We start from the raw sequence: 20,537 nt of genomic DNA, 5'->3' as shown, positions 1-20,537 counted from the left end.
ATTTTTTCCAATTTTTTTTAACAAACTAAAATGGGCGTACAGAATAAATTTCGATCGTTTTTTTTTGATATCAAATGTAAAAATTTGGCCCGATTTGGCGAATTCTTAAAACGACAAGGGATAAATTCCCTCAAGTTCACATTTAGTAGCCTTTGCGGCTGATTCTGATAACTGGGAAATGGTGTTATCAAGGAGACATTGTCTCATAAGTCGACTATTTTCCCACGAGAATACATAACGAATTTCCCATTGTCAAAATTATAACCCGGGGGCAAAAAGAAAAACACAGTGCCGTGTAATTTTTTCATGGACAATCCCAAAAATGATATTCCTTTATTTTTGTGTGTTGTTTTTGTTTTTTTTTTTAATAGTATTTTCTTTTTTTGTTTATTTTTTATTTTATTATTATAATTATAATTAATATTAAGCAATAAATTTAAAAATTCCAATTTGGAATTTGATTTCGTTTTTTTTTTCTTTTTTATAAATAAATGGGGTCTGTTTGTTTTTTCAATATATTTATATGTAATGTGGGTTGTTGTTGTTTTTGTTTTTTGTTTATAATATAGAAATATCCTTAACTTAAACTTAAAATATACTTTATACAGTATTTTGTAAGAATTACATTTGTTTATGTATATATATAAAGAGTATGTAAAAAAAGGACATTAGAAAATAACCTAAAGTGAATTTAAAAATCAAATGAAATCTAAGCTAATACATATGTATACACATATATGCAGCAGCAAGTTAATTATATCCATAGACAGGTAGATATTGTAGATGGGAGGAGAAGTTGCAGTGGTAAGATGAGATAAGAGTTCAGGGAAAAAAAAACTCGTCAAAATTCAAGCAAACAAATTAAATCCTTAAACTACACATACAAATGTAAAGAAGGAACAAACGAAAGATTATGTTTGGGCTAGAATGAATGAATCTAAATAAAAAAAATTGCGTTCATGTTGTAAAACTGCATTTAAACCCTTTAAAGAATTTATGGAAACAACAAAAAAAATGTTATCATGAGTCTGCTAATGGTTTTTGTGGTTAAGTGATTGGTTATACATTTCTAACATATATTACATACACATTGTTGTTGTTGCTGTTGTTTCTATATATATAAATGTAAATACAATTAATATGTATAATGAATTTTGTTGGCAAAAAATGTGGATCTGGGTGGTATAAATGAAATCGAAACGCTAGTTCAAGAAGAGAAATGTACATGGAGTGTGGGTGGAATTTTTCATTTCAAATGAAACTGATTTTACACACATCAAAAATGATCTAAACATCGTATATAGATAGTGAACCGGAGGAGGATAAGAATGCAAGAATTCTATTAATTTTTTGTTGTTGAAAATTGTTGTTATTGTATGAGCTTGAGGGTTGGTTTTCTTTCGCACACAAAGTCTTCTAGTCTTATTCTTTTGTTGTGTATTATGTTTGGGATGATGATGGTGGTGGTGGCGGTCTTCTTTCAGCACTAGGTGGAATGGGGCCAGCAGCTGCTGTACTATTATTATTGCCTCCACTGCCAGGAGGTGGACCTCCTCCTCCTCCTCCACCACCGCTTCTTCTATACGAATCAGGTGGATATTCTCTTGACCAATCGGCCGAATGATTATAACGTGGATCACCAATGTTTGGGCCTCGGCCAGCACCACTATAACCACCATGGGGTCCACCACCGCCCATAACTGGTGGTCCAACACCATTAGGTGACATATAATAATTCGGCATATAATGATTACCATAGCCATGGGGTGGCGGGTGTGAAGGTGGGTATCTGTAACAAAAAATATATATCAATATTTTAACGATTTTCACAAGTCTATAATTGTAAAAGAGATATCTTAGAATATTCTCAGCTATAAACAGGGTGAGATAAAAAAAAAACTGCAACCAACTTCAGACTGCTGTCTTGTCTAAGCCACTCGTCCGAAAGCTGTTAAAATTATTCCAGCGACGGCTCAATATATATTTTTTACAAGCGTACAAAAGCATTTTGGAGAGAATTTTCCAGAAAAAAGTTATTCGTGGAATGGATGAAATTCAAGCGTGATAGTGTGATTTCTTTATATTTGGCTGGAAAACCACAAGTGGCTATTGTTAGAGCACACCAGCCAGGATTTCAATGTGGATAAATATTTTGTGTCTCGTACCATAGCCCGACGTCAAGGAAGTGGACAGAAGAAAACAGCAACATCAGCAGAAATGGTTCGAAAAGTAAAGAAGCGACTTGATTGAAACCCGCGTCGCAGTGGCCGAAAAATATCTCGTGAGCTGAACATATGCCATTATTCCATTCGGCAAATATTGAAAAATGAGCTCGGGGTAAAGCCATTGAAATTTCAAAATGTACAAGAACTTACACCGCAACAGAAAGAAAAATAGACTCAAAAGAGCTAAAGAGTTGCTTCGCTTGGCCGAAAGTGGTGAACTGCCGAATTTGGTTTTCTTCGTCTCCAATGAGAAAACATTCGTGTCCAGCAGTCTGTAAACAAACAAAATGATCGTGTTTACTTGCCAAAGAGGTCAGGTGAAAATGTGCACTTTCGGTTGGCCACCAAAACTTAAGCGCCGGCCATGGTGATGATGTGGGCCGCCAGCCATAACAGCCGATGGTCGCTCTCCGCTCGTATTAATCGGCAACAGAATAAATGCCGAATATTATCGCGAAAATATTCTGGAGGGTGTATTAAAGCCTTGGACACGCAAACATTTTGGCCGCAGACCTTGGATATTACAACAGGACTCAGCACGCGCCACCCAAGAATGGTTACAAAATTAGGTTGCTCACATCATTCCCAGCACACAATGGCCACCAAAATCTCCGGATACCAATCCGCTGGACTATTGTTTCTGGAGTAGTTTGGAAAGCAAGGTTGGCACTAAAAAATACAAAAGTGTCGATCACCTCAAGCAAGCGCTTCGCCGGGAATGGGCCAAAATACCGCAGAGAGCAACATTCGGGCAGCGTGTGACGGTTTCATTGGCCGTTTGAATGCCATAATTCGTGCCAAAGGTGAACAATTCGAACATATCTAAACTTATTCAAAAATTTGATGGTATTTCCGACATTTTTGCTTTCGCTCAATAAAATTAAAAAAAATGTAAAAACTATGGCATTTCACTTTGTTGCACCTTTTTTATCTCACCCTGTAGAAGTGGCCATTCTTATAAAATCTTATCTCTTATAAATCTCTGAGAATATACACCACATCATTTCCCATCACCTACCTTCTTTTGTCAAATCTTCGATCTCCTCTATCTCGATCCTTGTGATCTCGATGATAACCTCCTCCTCCGCCAGATCGGTTGTTGTAGGAGTCATAACGTTCACGTTTATTGTACTCACCGCTGCCACTGCTATACCTATAAAAAAATTTGGATGTTATAACTGTGAGTAATGCTTTTTTTCGTGATATGTCTTAATGTATAAAGGTCACAACTTCGATAACACATCCCCTATTGGCAAGTTCCAATTTCAATCATAAATACAACAGCCATTCCCGAATCCCAAATCCCAAGGAAGCACAAACCAGTAAAGAAAGTCGAAAAGTCGGGCGGGGCCGACAGTTTATGATACCCTACACCCCCTTTGGATATTTAGTAGAGCTTCATGTAACAAAAAAAAAAAAATAAATAAAAACATAACAAATCGGATAAACAATATGTATGGGAGCTATAGCTATATCTGAACCGAAATTATTTCCTGGATTAATTTGGTGGTGAGTACCAAATTCCATCCAATTTGGACTACTATTACACGTTTGGTGCACAATAAACGGCAAATCGGATGAAGATATATATGGGAGCTATATCCAAATCGGAACCGATCTCGATAAAATTTGGAAAAGGTATTTCTGTGCTGTATTTCATACATTTCCCTAAATATCATTGTTACAGAGTGCATAATACGGCTGCGAAGAACAAAAATATAAAATCGGAAGATTAATATATGTGTGAGCTATAGCTTTATCTGAACCCATTTCGATAAAATTTGGCATACTTATTTCCAGGCTTAATTCTATGGTGAGTACCAAATTCCATCCCACATGGAGTAATATTTCACGTTTGGTGCACAATAAAAAATAAATCGGACGAAGATATATAGGGGAGCTATATCAAAATCTGAACTGATTTCGATCAAATTTGGTATACTTATTACCAGGCTTAATTCGGTCGTGTATGCAAAATTCCATACTATTTGAGCTGGCATTAAACGTTTGGTACACAATAAATGACAAATCGGACGAAGATATATATGGGAGCTATATCTAAATTTTGACCGATTATCCCCAATTCTTCCTTGGGTCAAACAAATGGATCTGGCAATAAATGTGACCTGTACTTTGTTCACAAAAATATATGGACAGACAGGCGGACGGACATGCATAAATCGACTCAGAACGTGATTCTATACAGATCATCAAAAGGATCTAGAGGTTCTACTATCTCGTTTCCTTTTGCCTGTTACAAACAAATGCACAAAGACATAATACCCTGACCACCACTTTGTGCTGTAGGGTATCAAAATATTGCAAAATGCAACTTACCGATCTCGATTATGACCCCAACGATCCCCAGGTCCACCACCACCCCCACTGCCATCACAATAGGGTGAGGATGTGGATCCTGGCGGTAGGCGTGAGTTGTTCGGATGCATGCGATTATTCGGCGTAGAAGGTGAATTCATTGATGTGCGACGATCATTATTGGCACTGCCACGACTAGTGTTCAGACCATCATGGCTATTTCCACTGCCGTAATAGTCCTCACGATGGCGGTTCTTGCGATCATCGCGATTTCTTAAATTAAAAGGAAGAGGAAAAAAATTAAATTATAATTTTTCAAAGAAAATTCATCTACACACCTTCCTCCCTGATCATCCATATTGAGCCTTTTAAATGATAACCCCTTGCCATCACCACCAACTCCTCCTCCCATCATACTTGCAACGCCACCACCATCATTTTCCTCCCGCTTTCGTTTCATCGGAGAACTGTTATGACCAGCCGCCCCACCAGGCGTTTGGGGTGGCGGTCTCTTGTTTTTATTCATATGCGGGTTCATGCCGGGTGTATGCGGCGGCGGCGGCTTGTTCGAATTACCAACTTTCATAAATCGTTCCGACTTTGGTGTGCCTTGATTTGTATCTTCCTTTTCTTTGTCCTTGTCCTTTTTCTTCTTTTTCACTGGCGACTTATTCGCCGTGTCCTCTTTACCGTTTTGTGTTAAAGAATCTTCTTGCGACCGCTTCTGTGGGGATTTGGAGGAGGATTTTGTCTTATCAGATGATTTCGGTGTGCCACTATCGCCGCCACCATCTGTGTTCTTAAGGGCATTTTTGTACATTTTGAAAAGTTTTTTGGCATCGAATTCTGCAAAAAAGATATAAATAAAAATATAACGCCTTTCCAAAAAATGAAATCTCCCCCTTTATCTCTTACCCGTAAATTTCGAAACAAAATACCACAGATTCGAGCGCCACTCCTTCTTCTCCGAATCCTTGTTGTAGGCATCCAGACAGGCATCGATCTGTTTGCCTATGGACAAAATACAATCTCTGGTATGCTTGATTTGATCTTGACTCGAGAGACTTGTATCGGGACGATCAAGGGCCTTAAGAGCCTTCTTCACTGGCCTCATTTTCTCCTTACACTCATTGAAAATATTCGGATCTAAATCACCCAAAACTTCTAAAGCTCGAGGTTCATTGTTGGCCGTAAAATGCATGGGTTTATTGGTGGAATCAGCCGAGGCAGCTTTTTTCGTTTTGGCCGAGGATTTCGGAGTACCATCCTTGTCTTTGGTGGAGTTTTTACTCTTTTTCTTGCTAGTTGTGGTCGTCGAGGTGTTGGATGCATCCACATCGTGTGATGTTGTTTCATCAAGTGATTGATCTGCCGTTACTTTGGCACTTTCTTTGCGTTCCTTGCGAGATTTCTTTTCGGTAGGTGCGGCGGCATTGCTATCGCCGGCCGTTTGTGAAAGTTCATCACCTTCGGAGACATGACGTGATTTCCTCTCTGGCGTCTGGGCCGCCGCTGAGTTAACGGCTGCTGCATTGGCCACCGCCTTAGATTCTTTTTGTTTTCTGGGCTTCCGTTTTTTGGTTTCAGCCCCCTTTTTGGTCTCCAAATTCTTTTTGATTATCTTGAGCAGATATTCTGCTCTCGACTGTAAATGCTTGGCTTGCGGTTTACGATCATCGTTGTGCAGTATTTTCTCCGTCAGCTTGAGGCTGGGATCCATTTTCATTTGTTCCCAAGACCCAATGCCGTACTGATAGATACCACACAACAGTTTGGAATCTTCGTCCACACTCCAGTCTACATCAAAATTGGCAGGTCGTGTCTTCAGGTCCAAAGACCAGGAAAGACGTTCGTTTATTGTGGCGGGAATGACACTGTTCAATGGCTTCAATTCTTCTTCGCAGGTGAGTAATGTTTTGGCGTTGAAAGAGACACCACCTAATTTTACGGAGTATGTAGCTCGGCTACGTCTTTGTTTGGCTCCGGCATCGTCGCCAGCTGCATTCTCATTTGCATTTGCTGTTTTCTTGGCAGCATCATCCTTGTGTTCCTCCAGAAACTGGACACAGCGATCATGCAGCATTTCACCAATGCGTTTCAGTTCGGCCAATGGCTTCTCCTGCAGCTCAGCATCACAGGCAATGGCTTCCAAACGTTCTAGGGGAGCAGGGAACTTTTTGTACGATCGAATGAAACGTCGAATTTCGGCATCGGTGAAGCCAACAATTTTCTCCTTCATTGCCGGCCTTCCACGTCTCTTCGACTTGCCACCACCTTCGCCATCATTGCTGCCATCTGAACCACCATCATAGTCCGAATCATTGCTGTCATCTGCCGCCGCTTGACCCTTCTTGCCCTTCTTCTCCTGTTGGTTAGCTGCTGTTTTTCGTCTTGGCGGCAAATAGAGATCCTCCATTTCCTTAGATTTCTCTTCGTTTTCGACAATTTTCCGAAAATCTTCGGGTATAATGTCATCCCAGTCTTTTGTATCATCCTCATCGGCTCCCTGATTATTCGAATCATTATCCTTAGTGGCAGTGTCGGGTTCTTCTTCAAACGCCGCAATGCTGGCTACTTTGAAGGCCGACAGCAAATCGTCTCCTGGCATTTCAGGATCTTCATTGCGGGTTTCGGCCCTCCTTAAAATCTCATCTATATCACAAACTAATTCCTCGTCGTTATCCTGTTCATCTTTGAACAGTTCTTCGGCACCAAATTTCAAAATGGCAGACAAATCGTCTTTATTGAAGGGTGTGTGATTGGAACCACCAGAACCGCCTCTATCTAGAACAGTGCGACCTGTCGTGTCCATACGTTGTATCACCAAGTGATCGAGGACCATCTTTTGTTTGGCCCTTTCAACAATCTGCTCTTCCACAGAGCGAGCCGTTACCAGCCGATAAATATTCACCTGATTCTTTTGGCCAATACGATGGGCTCTGGCCTGGGCTTGTAAATCATTTTGAGGATTCCAATCTGAGTCGAAAATAATCACAGTGTCTGCTGTGGCCAAATTGATACCCAATCCTCCAGCACGGGTGGAGAGCAAAAAGCAAAAGTCTTGTGAGCCTTCGGCATTGAAATGATCTAAAGCTTGCCGCCTGATTTCACCCTTTATGCTGCCATCCAAGCGTTGAAAGGAGAAATGTCTCTTCTGCAGATAGTCCGCCAAAATGTCCAACATTCGAACCATTTGCGAAAAGATGAGTACTCTGTGGCCGGTTTCCTTGAGGCGACATAGGAGCTTATCCAATAAAACTAATTTGCCAGAACCCTTCAAAAGCGTTTGCAATGCCTCATCTTGTCCCATACCCATCAATTCAAACTCAGAGGGTCGTATCAATGCCGCATGATTACAGCATTTCTTCAGCTCAATGACAATATTCAAAAAGGTCGATGTGGAGCCCTTTTTGCCCTTGCGCAGTGCATCGAAATTCTTTGTTAATATCCATTTGTAGTATTGCTTTTGTAGCGAGGTCATTTCGACACGTAAAATCTGTTCCACTTTTGCTGGTAGCGACTTCTCGACATCTTTCTTTACACGTCTCAAAATATACGGCTCCAGCTGTTGATGCAGTTTTGTATAGCCCTTGTCGGCCGCATTGCCATGTTCAGATTCAAAATCTTCCCAGGTGGTAAACTTTTCGGGCATAATAAAATGCAACAGAGCCCAAAGTTCTTTGAGCGAGTTTTGCAGTGGTGTACCGGTTATCAATAATCTGTGATTAGTTTCGAACTCTTTGAGCGATTTATAGAGAAGAGAGTCATCATTTTTTAAACGATGAGCCTCGTCGACAAGCAATGCTGCCCATTGCAAGGTGCCAAGGAATAATTTGTCCTAGACCAAAAAGAGAAGATGAAAAAGAATGGAAATTTAATTTTATTTTAAAAAATAATAAAAAAAATTGATCCAATTTTTTGATTTTCAAAAAATAAAAAAACTCAGAAAAGTTAATCAAATTTAAAATAAAATTAAAAATTTAAAAAATATGTGTAAATCCAACCAATTACCTTTAAGACAATCTCATATGTTGTGAGAATACAATTAAATTTCAGTCTTTTTGAACCGTCAAATGTCCACTCGAACTGACGTATCATTTCACGTGATTTCACATCACCCAAATAGGTGACCACATTCATGTCGGGTCCCCAGAGATCAAATTCACGCTGCCACGCCGTCATCGTGGACAGCGGCACCACACACAGGAAGGGCCCATACAAATGATGGACCTTAAACAGGGAATAGAGGAAACAAATGGTCTGTATGGTTTTACCCAAACCCATTTCATCGGCTAAGATAACGGAATTTTCTTTACACCACGAATGCAGTAGCCAATTGAGGCCATCCATTTGATAGTCACGCAGTGACAGGCCTTCCCTGAGAAAATCGGGTTGATTTTTGATTTTATAGAATTTGGGACGTGTTTTCAAAACTTTACAATGCCGCGATGGGGTACATTTGGACATTTCTCGCTCCTCAAACTGATCGACACAACGTTTCCATTTACGCATCACCAAAGCACCGTCCTCCCAGGTGGCCTCGGCATATGGCAGCGACTGCCATTTACATAGATATTCCACAGGTCCTTCGGGTTTAACATTGCGAGCAATTATGCGATCCACACTGTTGTACGATTTGATCAAATCATTTTGCAACTCCTTTTGGCACTCGTAGTAGTCAATGTCCTCGGGACCGGCATAGCGCATCCAATAGACTTGCTCCTGTTCCTTTTTAATGAAATTATCCAATTTCTTCATACCCTTGACTTTTTGTTCCTTCAGTGTGGCCTCCGATTCCCAGGTGTTGTGGATGTAAGACCAGCCCTTCCACTTGATCAGATATTGTGTTTCGGTGTTTTCCAAATCATTTTCATCAACACCATCATTGGGATCACAGCCACTATCTTCAATGGCATAAATGGTAGTTTGATTGCCGGTGCAACCTTTCCGGCCCTGACGTTTATACAAGACCCTTTCTATCGTTTCACATTTCTCATCTTCCTCGGCTGCCAATGCGGCTGCTTCTGCTTGGCTTTCATCGTATTCCACTTCTAGCAGATCATCGGGATCAGTTTTATCGGAGTCTTCCTTATAGCTAACAGCAGCTGCAGCTCGACGTGTTCCACATCTAGAAAAAAGAAGAAGAAAAACAAAAGAAATTTAAATCATCCTCCACTCAAAAAAATCGAATTTAAATCTCACCTTTTACTGTCTTCTCCGCTGTCTTCCGTCGAGGCGCTCTTTCGATTTCTTCTCGGCTGTTTATTTTGTTTTGCTGGGGGCTTACGTCTTGCAGGGGGCGCCGAGTCTTCACTGTCTTCATCGCTTTCGTCGCTCTCGTCGGAATTCCAGCTAAAAAATAATTGATTTCAAAAAACAGAGCACTTATCAGCAAAGTTAACGCATTGGCTACTGGAGGTTGTCTTACTTTTGTTTCTTTTTCTTTTTAACTGGTTTCTTGGCCCTTTCGGGAACAGGTTGTGGCTTACGTGCCTGACGAGCGGAACGTTTTGGTTGATAATCCTCTTCGGTGTCCTCCTATGGAAATAAAATTAATTTTAATTATTTTATAGCCATGCTGGTATCTATTGACAATGTGTAGAGGATGTTGGAAGCAAAATACTTACACTACTACTACTGCTGCTACTGCTACTACTGGACTCCGAAGCCGAATGGGCTGAAGAGTTTGAAGACTTGCCAGATTCTCCAGAATCGGAGGCCTCATCGTCATTGTCGCCTGCATCACTGTTTGCCTCTTGATGGTTCACAGCTTCGGACGCTGTCGTCGTCTTCGTCGCCGCCGCCACAGCCACAGCCGATTGACTCTCGTTTTCTTCCTGATTATCGCTATTCGAATCTTCCGAATCGTTCGAATCATTGGAATCATCTTCATCATCGTTTGTTGTGTGTGAGGTATTGTTATCTGTTGTGACCGAGGTAACCGATGTTCCCCCCGTCGTATTATGGTTAGCATTATGTTGTTCCTTGTGTCCGTCGTCTCGGTCGTCATTGTTATTTGCAACTTCTTCTCTTGCTGCATGATGATGTTCATTGGTATCATCTTCATCATTTGATGAATTTGAATCGGAATTGCTACCGCTTTCGCTGCCGCTTTCATTGTCATCGGAATAGCCATTTGTATTTGTTTTGGTATCTTCTTGGGCCTCAACGGCTGATGGTGGAAGTCCAGCTTCTGCAAATTGTTTTTGTTTCTCTTCTTCTTGCTGTTGACGATAGACCGACTCTTGATGTCCGTCCCGGGCATTGTCATCTTCGTCTCGATCTGGTGGTTCGGGTGACGAACGTCCCCCACCGCTAGAATTTGATGAGGACGATGAACTGTCTGAATCGGAATCAGATTCGGACGAACTACCGCTGCCACTGCCCGATCCGTCATTATGCTGCTCTTCTTCTTCTCCACGGTTATCGTCGTCATTCTCTTCCGATCCTATACTATTAAAGGATTCATTGTGTTCCTAAAAATGAAAAAAATGGGGGAGTCATGAAAATGGCGACAAATTAATAAAATTTTTGGATTTTTTTAAAACAATTTCCCAGACAATTATCCTGTTTTCGCAAGGAGTCCATGAACATTTATAAAATTTAAAATCCTATCAAGATTTATTTTTTATTTTTTAAGTGTCATTGTAATTTTAATACCGTCGTGCCAGCCAGTGTTGACAAAATACCAATACAGGAATTAGAAAGGTTATTGTTATCTCTACACAGTAGTGCTATAATACGTCATACCTCTCATGATTAGGTAACGCCCGTACGACATCAAATTCTATTCATATAAATATCAAAAAAAAACATATAGACTACATTTGAAAAGGTTTAAAAAGTGGTCCCTGGCCTTGGGAGCTTTAGCATTAAAAATGTATAAATAAATTATCATGGACTTTGAGATTGGCTTCATTGATTCTGTTGAAAAAAATAATGACTCTTTCAACTCCGTAGATTTTGATAACAAGTAAAACCTATAGTCAGATAAGACCGACCATTTGCCAACACAAATATAAATTGTAGAAGTTTCTGTACATCTGAAATCAGAATGAAAGATTTCTTCATGATATTGGAAAACGTAGATAGCATAAAATTTTAAGTCGATTTAACGATGTCCGCCTGTCTGTTGAAATAACGATACAGCCCACATTATTTGACGTAGAGCTTCAAAATTTGGTAGAACAATATGTATTGTGTCTAGGATGGTTGTTATTGAAAATGAGATATATCGGTCCACGTTTTGGTATAGCCGCCACATAACGGTACCTCCCGATATCCGGTATTTTGATGATTTTTGCCAGATTTTTCCACGGATTTGTCAAAAAATTTGTATTTGTAGGTTATAATGGATTCTAGATCCAGTGGCGACACAATGTTTATATAGGTCCACGTTTTCCAATAGCGCACATATAACGGTACCTCCCGATATTCGTATTTAATAATTTTCACAACATTTTCCCTCGAATTTGTCTAAAAATTGATAATTGTAGTTCATAATGGGTTCTACCTCCGGTGACCAAACTTTGTATGTATAGGTCCACGTTTTCCAATAGCGCACATATAATGATACCCACCGATATTCGGTGTTTTGATAATCCTAGTCACATTTACCCACGAAATTATTTCAAATGTGGTATTTAAAAAGATTTGATAAATGACAATCCTTGGTTCCGGTTTTGGTATGGCCCCCATATAACAACCTCACCCACTTTATGTTTTTTGAAAATTTAACAGCAGTACCCAAAGGGTCTTACTGGTATTTTAAAACGGAACACGTTTGAAGTCAGATAATTTTATAAAAAATTGATATAACGGGTAGTCCGTTTCAACCGATAAAAATTGTCCGATGACCATTCAAAATGGTAGGCTTCTTTACGTTCCACACTGTAAACCCATGTTTACGTGTAGAGCGAATGCAAAATCATGAAAAATTTCTATTTTTGGTCTATATTTTGGTCGGTTAGGAAGATCGACATACAACATGATGGGTCTAGGACCATTTTGTGGTTCGAACTTTTTGATCCTCTTCAACTTATTATACCCTACACACACGCTGTTATAGGGTATTAAATGTTTTGAAAATTATTTTTGGATGAGGTACCAGAAGGTTTTCGCAGATATATATTATTGCAACAGATCTTGTGTTATCAAAAATGTTCGTATGTGTAAACTTTGAAGAAAAAGTTCAAAAAAAGTTTTGAGGAATGGTCCGATCTCTACCATCTTTATAACAGATCCTGTGTATATGGAAATATTGGAATTTGCCAAGTCGGAATGGAATCAAATGTTAATTTCGTGTTTTATGAGCTTCATGAATATTCAAAATGTCGAGCCTTTGTGGGGCAGGTACTTGATGGAGTAGGTCGATATTGTCCATTTTCGCATCTGACCTAGTACTGATGCAATTATTAGATATGCAAAGTTGGAGGAAAATCGGATTATCCCTTTCTTTCTGTGTAGTAAAATATTTTTTTTTTTTTTTGAAAATTTCGAACCTTTGTGGGGGAAGGTATCAGAAGGAGTGGACCGATATTGCCCATTTCCGAACTCGATCTAAGTGTGACGAGGAATTAATTGAAACTAAAGGAAACATGACAGTTATTTTCCTGCAAATTGCATTGTAAGCTCGCATTGTAAGCAAGCTCTAAGGACCCCTATATGACTAGCCATATGGCGACGGCCAAAACGTACCTAATCGAAATAACGGTTTTATACCTCAGGTCTCTTTGGACCAAATCCGTTTTAAAACATTTGGAGTCGATCTAGCAATGTCCGTTCGTCCGTCTGTCTGGCTAATGTGCACGATAATTCTTGAAGGGAGTATCCGATTTTGTCCAAACTTGGTATATCGTAATATTATTGTCAAACTTAGATCAGTTCGGAGAAAATATTTGCACACATCTTATGACACGTCATAATATTTATATCAGTCTTAGGTGAGATACGAATTGGTCAATATAGGCCAAATGCTTCGGAACCTACTCCAACTGTTTCATAATCATAAGTCAAGACTGAGGTGGGTATACATCTGTCGGTAAAACCGACTGATACAATTTTACTTGTTCTTATTAACAAAGTGTGTTGATCTTCGGGTGTTATTACGTAGGCTCTTAATACCTATTTTAGGTAATATCAAGCTTAAAGTGCTTATTACCCCAATTGCTTCAACGGAATCATGAGGTGCAACATTCGGTCTCATATATGTTTTCAGTAAATGAATCACGCGGAATCAAAATGTGTTTTTAAAGAATGAAATCAAATATCTCGCGAAAGAATGGGTGAAATCAAAGCTGTCAATAATTTGTTTTTTCTTTTCATGCCATACTCCAAGGCCTACAATGGCATAGGTAACAATTAGATTTAAAGCCATATTTAATTTTTCGCATTAATCGCAGGAGTGTATACAACAGGATGATTTAAAAGAATGTTAATGTTTTTAAGTTCCTGAACATTACATTATGTATGCACAGAACTGCAAACGAAGTTAATTTCTAAAAATTAAAATTGGATCTGATTTTGAATATAAAGCAATTGCATTTTACTTACCAAAACTTACAAAGAAAATAAAAGATTATCGTAATTGTGATCAATACCATTTTGTATATTTACAAAATTTACAAATTTTAAGTTCCCATATTGTATGTTTCCAATTCGACGGCTCATAGATTCGGAAAGAACATTCAAAAAAAAAAAAAAAAAAACAACATTTTAGTTTTTTTTTTTTTTCATAAACATTTTTCTAATTCCGACTTTATTTTAACTTTCCAGCTACCGATTATCAAGATCAGAAAATTCGCCGAAAATGTAATCCATATTGATATTAATAAAACATAATTTATAAATAAAAAAAAATATTAAAAATTGAAAAAAGAAATTCAATTGCGTTGTAATTCCAGAGTACCATAAATTATATTTAATTGAAGTTGGTTGTGTTTTGGATAGTTCTAGCAAGGACTTCTAAAACATATCGTCGATTTCGTATATGACCTTATCTGCAATATAAACACCACTATTATAGATAAATCAATTCCGAAGGGTCTAATACAAATTGTACGAAATAGTACTTACTTCATTATTCCTAGGAAATATATCGAAATATATATTTTTTTTAATTTCTCAAAATATTATTAACTGTGAAAATATTATATAGACATTATACATTTATTTTGCATCACTGCAACCCCAAGAAAATATACATTCATGTTTCCAAGGCAAAAAATAAGTTTAATGCTTCTTATCAAGTTCTCCATTTCAATATTGACTTAAATGACCCTTTTTCCTAAATTTATTCCAAAGAATTGTTGAAAAAAGATCGTCTACAAATATTTTTATCTATTTCTAATTTCTTTTCATTAGGATACTCTACAAATCGTCGACGTCTGAAGATTTTCAAATTCAGAATTAATATAGGACAATGTAGCGACTTTTTCGATATTGAACTAATATTGACCAAAAGTGTCGATAAAAACAATGAAACGAATAAATTATATGAAAATAATTAACTATAATTTAAAACTTTTTTAAAAGGATCTGCTATAGTTCTATTAAATGAAAATAAGGCCCAACAATGCTTGATGCTAATGTCCTTAAGCATGATTTTTCATCGAAACACACGACGATGTTCCAAGTATTCTGTATAATTTATGTCGAATAGCTCTAAACAATATCATGTATCATCATAAGATTCTTGCCGGGAATTTATTTCGAAAATAAGTAACTCAACAAATTTATTAGACTTTGTAAATGTATTCCACAGGAATACGGGAGGATTTTTTTATTATGAGATATATATTTCCAATCTGAAAAAAATTCAAATAATTCAGATCCAAAGGGATTAAATATTTTCCACTTCCATTGAGACCAAGCGATATAAATAAAAAATATTCTCTAATAAATAAATTATAATAATTATTTAAATTCAAAATCCAATAGTTTACAACTGATATTTTTATAAATTTTTATCAAGAGGCCTATATTGAACTTCCGATCTGCAATGTCAGGAAGGATTCGCAACAATATAATTTACACTTATTGTTTGTACTTTAGGAAAACAATTGCGAGGACCATATTCGAATTACAAGGCACAATTTCTTAGGACGAACAGATCATCATATATATATCAGGACCATATCTAATAAAATCGGGCCAAATTATCCTACCTTCTTACGATACTCAATACAAATTTTTTTATTATTTTAAATTAAGTTATAATGAATCGCGAAGAAAGATGGATATACTTAAAGCTTTCTGCAACAAGCCAAATTGGACCAATATGGACCAAAATAGACACCGGGTCTGAACGATTTTGAAGAATTTAATTCATTTAAATTACATATATTGTCGAAAACCAAGGGAATTGACTTTACAAGGAGAAAGTTCTAAACAACAATCTTATTTTATTCGAATTTTTAGCCCTGTATATATGTCAGTATCAATTCTGATCAAATCTGGTAAAAATTCTTAACTTTTCTGTAATATTCATAATAAATTTGCAACATTTTCCATTCCGAAGGATTGTTTTAGCCCAAGATCAATGGATTCCTTACATAAGGTACCATGGAACATACTCAAAATGTTCAAGACCCCAAAAAATCTCTTAAATACCTCAAAAATCATCAAAATTTTAGGATTTTACATAGAAATTCTTAGATATTCTTCCATAATTTCCCCTAGATTTTGCTCACATAGCTTAAAACGATAAAATGCACAAAAATCTATTAAAAAATTTGTAAAATCCTCAAGGATTCATTGAAAAATCCATATATTTTTAAGATTTAGCACCGAAATTCTCTGAAAATTCCTCAAAAATCCAAATAAAATCACATTTGGAAAATTTTCCACAGAGAAAGTGATTACGTAATCAATGAAATTTTTTGAAAAGAATACATTTTTAGCAAAAAGGACACTATTTTTACGGTAATTTCACATAGATTTCAATGAAAACAAACCAAAATATTGAAATTTAAGTTAAAATTGCAAAAATGGGTACCCAAAGGATTTTCAAAATTTTCACATTTCCAGAATCCTAGATTCGTCTAGTATTCAAAACCGTGGAGAAAATTGTGAAACATTTATATTAAAGTAGGAATTTTTGCAAATTTTCAATATCGCCTTATTGTAGAGCCGCTTATTGGTAATTTCTTCATTGGGTGTCTCAAATGAGACTCCATAATTTTGCGTTAAATTACAGCCACACCCAGCAGACGGAACACCCGAAAACTATTGGAAATTGTTAAATAAACTTTATTTTATACAATTCATTGAAAATTATCAAAATATTTATATTTTTAACCGCCAAAATATATAAATTTCTCAGAACACCGCTATTTCTCTATGGTACTTACTTGACTCATGATATTTTTTAATCCGCATGGGCTTTATTCTTGTAGCAGACATTAATTATTCACTTTATTTATTGGAATTTTCAATATTTTAATGGCAAAAATGCACTTAATTTACTTTTCTTTTTCTCTTGTCAGGTATTGAAAATTTTTTTCTCCAACGCAGCACACAGAAATTTTTCACGTCGTCTTCGCTTTCCATTCACAAGTCATTTGTCGAAAATCGCCATTTTGTTTTTCGTACAGCGTTGCCAGTCTCACAAATTTTGCCCACCGTATTTTGAGGGTCGCTTTGTCGCCGTTCGTTTTTCGAACATTACGCTCATATATGGAAGGAATTCTCGCGTACCTATATTTTTACATTTGCCTTGGTTCTTCTCATTCGTTGCTGATTAGAATTTTTTGGTGATTTATATTACTTCAACACATGTATAGTTAATTTGTTTAATTCATTAACTGTGTGGCAAGAACTGTGATTGTTTTAGGAAATTGTTGTTTTTGTGCACTGTTTGTTTTTATTTTTAATAATTTTTATACGAAATGTTCGCAGCTGCAAGCACTTTTACCACTTTTAACTATGCCAGCCATCTTTGCAGAGTAGAGCTGCCACTTAATTTATTTTTGTACAACTGATGCCAGATATCGATGGTTTGTACGAAAAACAAATCCAGTTATAAAGGGGCACAGCCACACATCGTTTTTTAGCTTCTTATTGCTTGCTATGCGATGAAGTATAATTAACGAAATTTAGCATTTTTATTAACACATTTTACCTATTTTTGTTCTATGTTTGTATTTTATTCTTTATACACAATCTTCTATGTTTAAATTAATTACGAGGGTAAGTAGGTGGACATTGCACAAAGGAAATTTCAGAATATAACAATTCACTCGTGTGAAAAGGCAACGTACATACCGGAAATATATACTAAATGTACAATCCCAAAAATCTCTAAAATTAATAGATTTCGTTATACAGACATGAAAATCGCAAATTCAAAATTACTTCAATTTTTAAATGGAATTGATGTCACATGTTACATATTGACGCTCAAGAAAAAACAAAGCAAAAGGATTATTCTTAACATTATAACATTATTTTAAATTTTTCTTATTCTATTCCATTCTCACTTTCGTCCTCTCGCCTCATTCGCTGCTTTGTCTTCTCGATTCCGCTTAACCGTAATATTCATAAATTTGCACCTACCTTACAAAAAATCGCTCCACTACGAAAAAGAGAGAATCCCCAAAAAGGAGAGAGAGATTTGTTCTCGAGTTCTTGTAAATAAAAAACACCTTCGGAATCCAAATAAATAATTCCTAATTGCAACGTTGATTCTTCAAAAAGATTTATAAATTTAATTGATAATAAGAAACAGAGGAAAGATCTATATGTGGAACAAATTTTGTGCTTAAAATAGGAGGACACAAAACACAAATTTAATCTGCCCATCGTGCAAAAGCCAATGTTGGATCTCTGGAAGAAAATTTTATAATTTATTTGGGAAATTACACAAAAAATGGCAGACAAAAGTGTAATTGTTTGCCGCTAGCAATGATTAATCCTAATTAGCTAGATTTTATTGGACGTTTTAACGAGAGAGGCGAGCAAGCAGCAGGCAATAATGCCCATAACCAAAGAAATTGCTGTGGTCAAGCTGCCACAGTCGCGCAGCGTTTGGGCAATAACTGTGGCCTCATTTCTATTATGTTTTGTATTTTATTATTTCTATGGGGGTTATTTAACCTTTGGCCTAATCGGTTTGGTATTGTTGGGTAAGTGTGTGTTAGTAGTGGCCTCCTTGAACTATAAATTAAGGTTGTGTTTTTGGTTTCTAGGCATTTTCTATTATGGCCAGGATGTGTTGCTCTATCATCCAGATTTGCCGGCAAATTCCCGAGTCTATATACCCATACCCACTATGCATAATCTACCTCATGAAACCGTGAGCATACGTACTGCCGACAAAGTAACACTGCATGCCTTTTGGGTCAGACAGCCGGAGGAACGTTCCAAGAGTGTGCCGACCTTTGTTTATCTACATGGCAATGCTGGTAATATGGGTCATCGTATGCAAAATGTTTGGGGTATATTTTATAGCTTAAATTGTAATATTCTAATGGTGGAATATCGAGGCTATGGCCTTTCAACGGGGGCGCCAAGTGAACGTGGTCTTGTTCTCGATGCGAGGGCGGCTATTGATTATTTGTTTACACGCCACGATTTGGATCATACACAGATAGTGTTGTTCGGTCGTTCACTGGGTGGAGCTGTGGCAATTGACGTGGCGGCCGACACAATTTATAGCCAAAAAATAATGTGTGCCATAGTGGAGAATACATTTACAAGTATTCCGGAGATGGCTGTGGAATTGGTACATCCTTCGATCAAATATGTACCCTATCTTTTGTATAAAAATAAGGTAAATAATTGAGGTTTTGTTGGGGAATAATTTTTAATGACCTTTTGGTTTGGTTTTGTCATTTTGCAGTTTGACTCCATTACCAAGATTTCCAAATGTTCCGTGCCATTTCTATTTGTTAGCGGTTTAAGTGATAATTTGGTACCACCACGCATGATGCGTGCCCTATACACGGCATGTGGTAGTGATCGTAAACGTATTTTAGAATTTATAGGAGGCTCACACAACGATACATGGATAGTAGATGGGTAAGTTTGTGAGAGGTTATGAAGCTTTGAAGCACCATTAAAAACCTAACGATGCCTTTATTTTTAGTTACTATCAAGGTTTGAAAACATTTCTCAATGAATGTCAAAATATTGTGCCACCCTTGGAGAAGCCACCTGAAAAAAGTAATGTCTGGAGTGAAATACAGGATGTGTAAATAAGAAAAAATGGATATAATTCAGTTTATTTTGCTCAATAGAGCACACCTAAGCCTATGTTATAAATTTATATGCCATCCTAGTATTCCTATATTTTGATTTGAAAAAGAAAAAACAACTATTGCATTTGTAAGACCAGAGTTATGATAAGTTTTGTTGAGATATTTCTTGTAGTTTAAAAAAAAATTAACTACTCAAGATCTGAAACCAAAAACCCTGTTTTGAGCGACAACGTAAATCTCACTTAAATCCAAAAAAACAATAACTAAAACTAATAGTTAAATATTAATTTTTTTAAATTATATAGACAAATACGTTATCTCTTTCTTCCTACTACTACTATGAACTAAACAATAATCTTTTAAAAATCTAATGCTTCTCTTATTTCTACTGCCAAGCCAAGGAGAAAAGAGTTTGAAACGAAAAACTAATTAATTAATTTCATTGTATTATACAAAAATATTTTAACGATCCTTTTTAAACGAGCATGGAAGGAGGCTGTGGGAATTTGTAACAAAAAATAAATAAATAAAAATGAACAATTCTTTTAAATTAACAAACAGCTTTAAACGATTAGTGTGTAAATAGTATACCATATAAATAAAGCTATTCAATCCCGATTTTTTTTTAATTTTAAGATATTATATAAAACTAATTAACAAAGAGCAATTATTATAAATAAAATAAATTGTTAAGAAATTTTAAAAAACAATTTTTTGGTTTTTGATACTTACTTTTAAGGTGATATCAAGACGGGAATGTCATGGAAAACTTTGCAATAACATCAGTCTTTTGACCACA

The 20,537-nt window shown here is 36.7% G+C and overlaps 2 protein-coding genes across 2 annotated transcripts; one reads left to right on the top strand and one right to left on the bottom strand.

The window, feature by feature from the left end:
- Positions 1-296: 296 nt before the first annotated feature.
- Positions 297-17,563, bottom strand: LOC101890785 (chromodomain-helicase-DNA-binding protein 1). The gene is made up of 10 exons (XM_059125275.1): positions 16,892-17,563; positions 10,169-11,017; positions 9,970-10,079; positions 9,744-9,893; positions 8,553-9,669; positions 5,457-8,379; positions 4,880-5,387; positions 4,563-4,814; positions 3,244-3,378; positions 297-1,789 (listed from the first exon to the last, which is right to left on the bottom strand). Exons 1-10 carry the CDS (start codon positions 16,898-16,900, stop codon positions 1,441-1,443), a joined length of 6,402 nt encoding a protein of 2,133 aa, XP_058981258.1. The 5' UTR covers positions 16,901-17,563; the 3' UTR covers positions 297-1,440.
- A 536-nt stretch (positions 17,564-18,099) lies between these two features.
- LOC101890108 (protein ABHD13) lies at positions 18,100-20,261 on the top strand. The gene is made up of 4 exons (XM_005188088.4): positions 18,100-18,664; positions 18,728-19,311; positions 19,381-19,559; positions 19,627-20,261. Exons 1-4 carry the CDS (start codon positions 18,514-18,516, stop codon positions 19,733-19,735), a joined length of 1,023 nt encoding a protein of 340 aa, XP_005188145.1. The 5' UTR covers positions 18,100-18,513; the 3' UTR covers positions 19,736-20,261.
- Positions 20,262-20,537: the final 276 nt, after the last annotated feature.

Source organism: Musca domestica, unplaced genomic scaffold (assembly GCF_030504385.1).
Source record: "Musca domestica strain aabys unplaced genomic scaffold, Musca_domestica.polishedcontigs.V.1.1 32, whole genome shotgun sequence".
Taxonomy (NCBI): domain Eukaryota; kingdom Metazoa; phylum Arthropoda; class Insecta; order Diptera; family Muscidae; genus Musca; species Musca domestica.
This window is presented reverse-complemented; position numbering and strand designations above follow the sequence as displayed.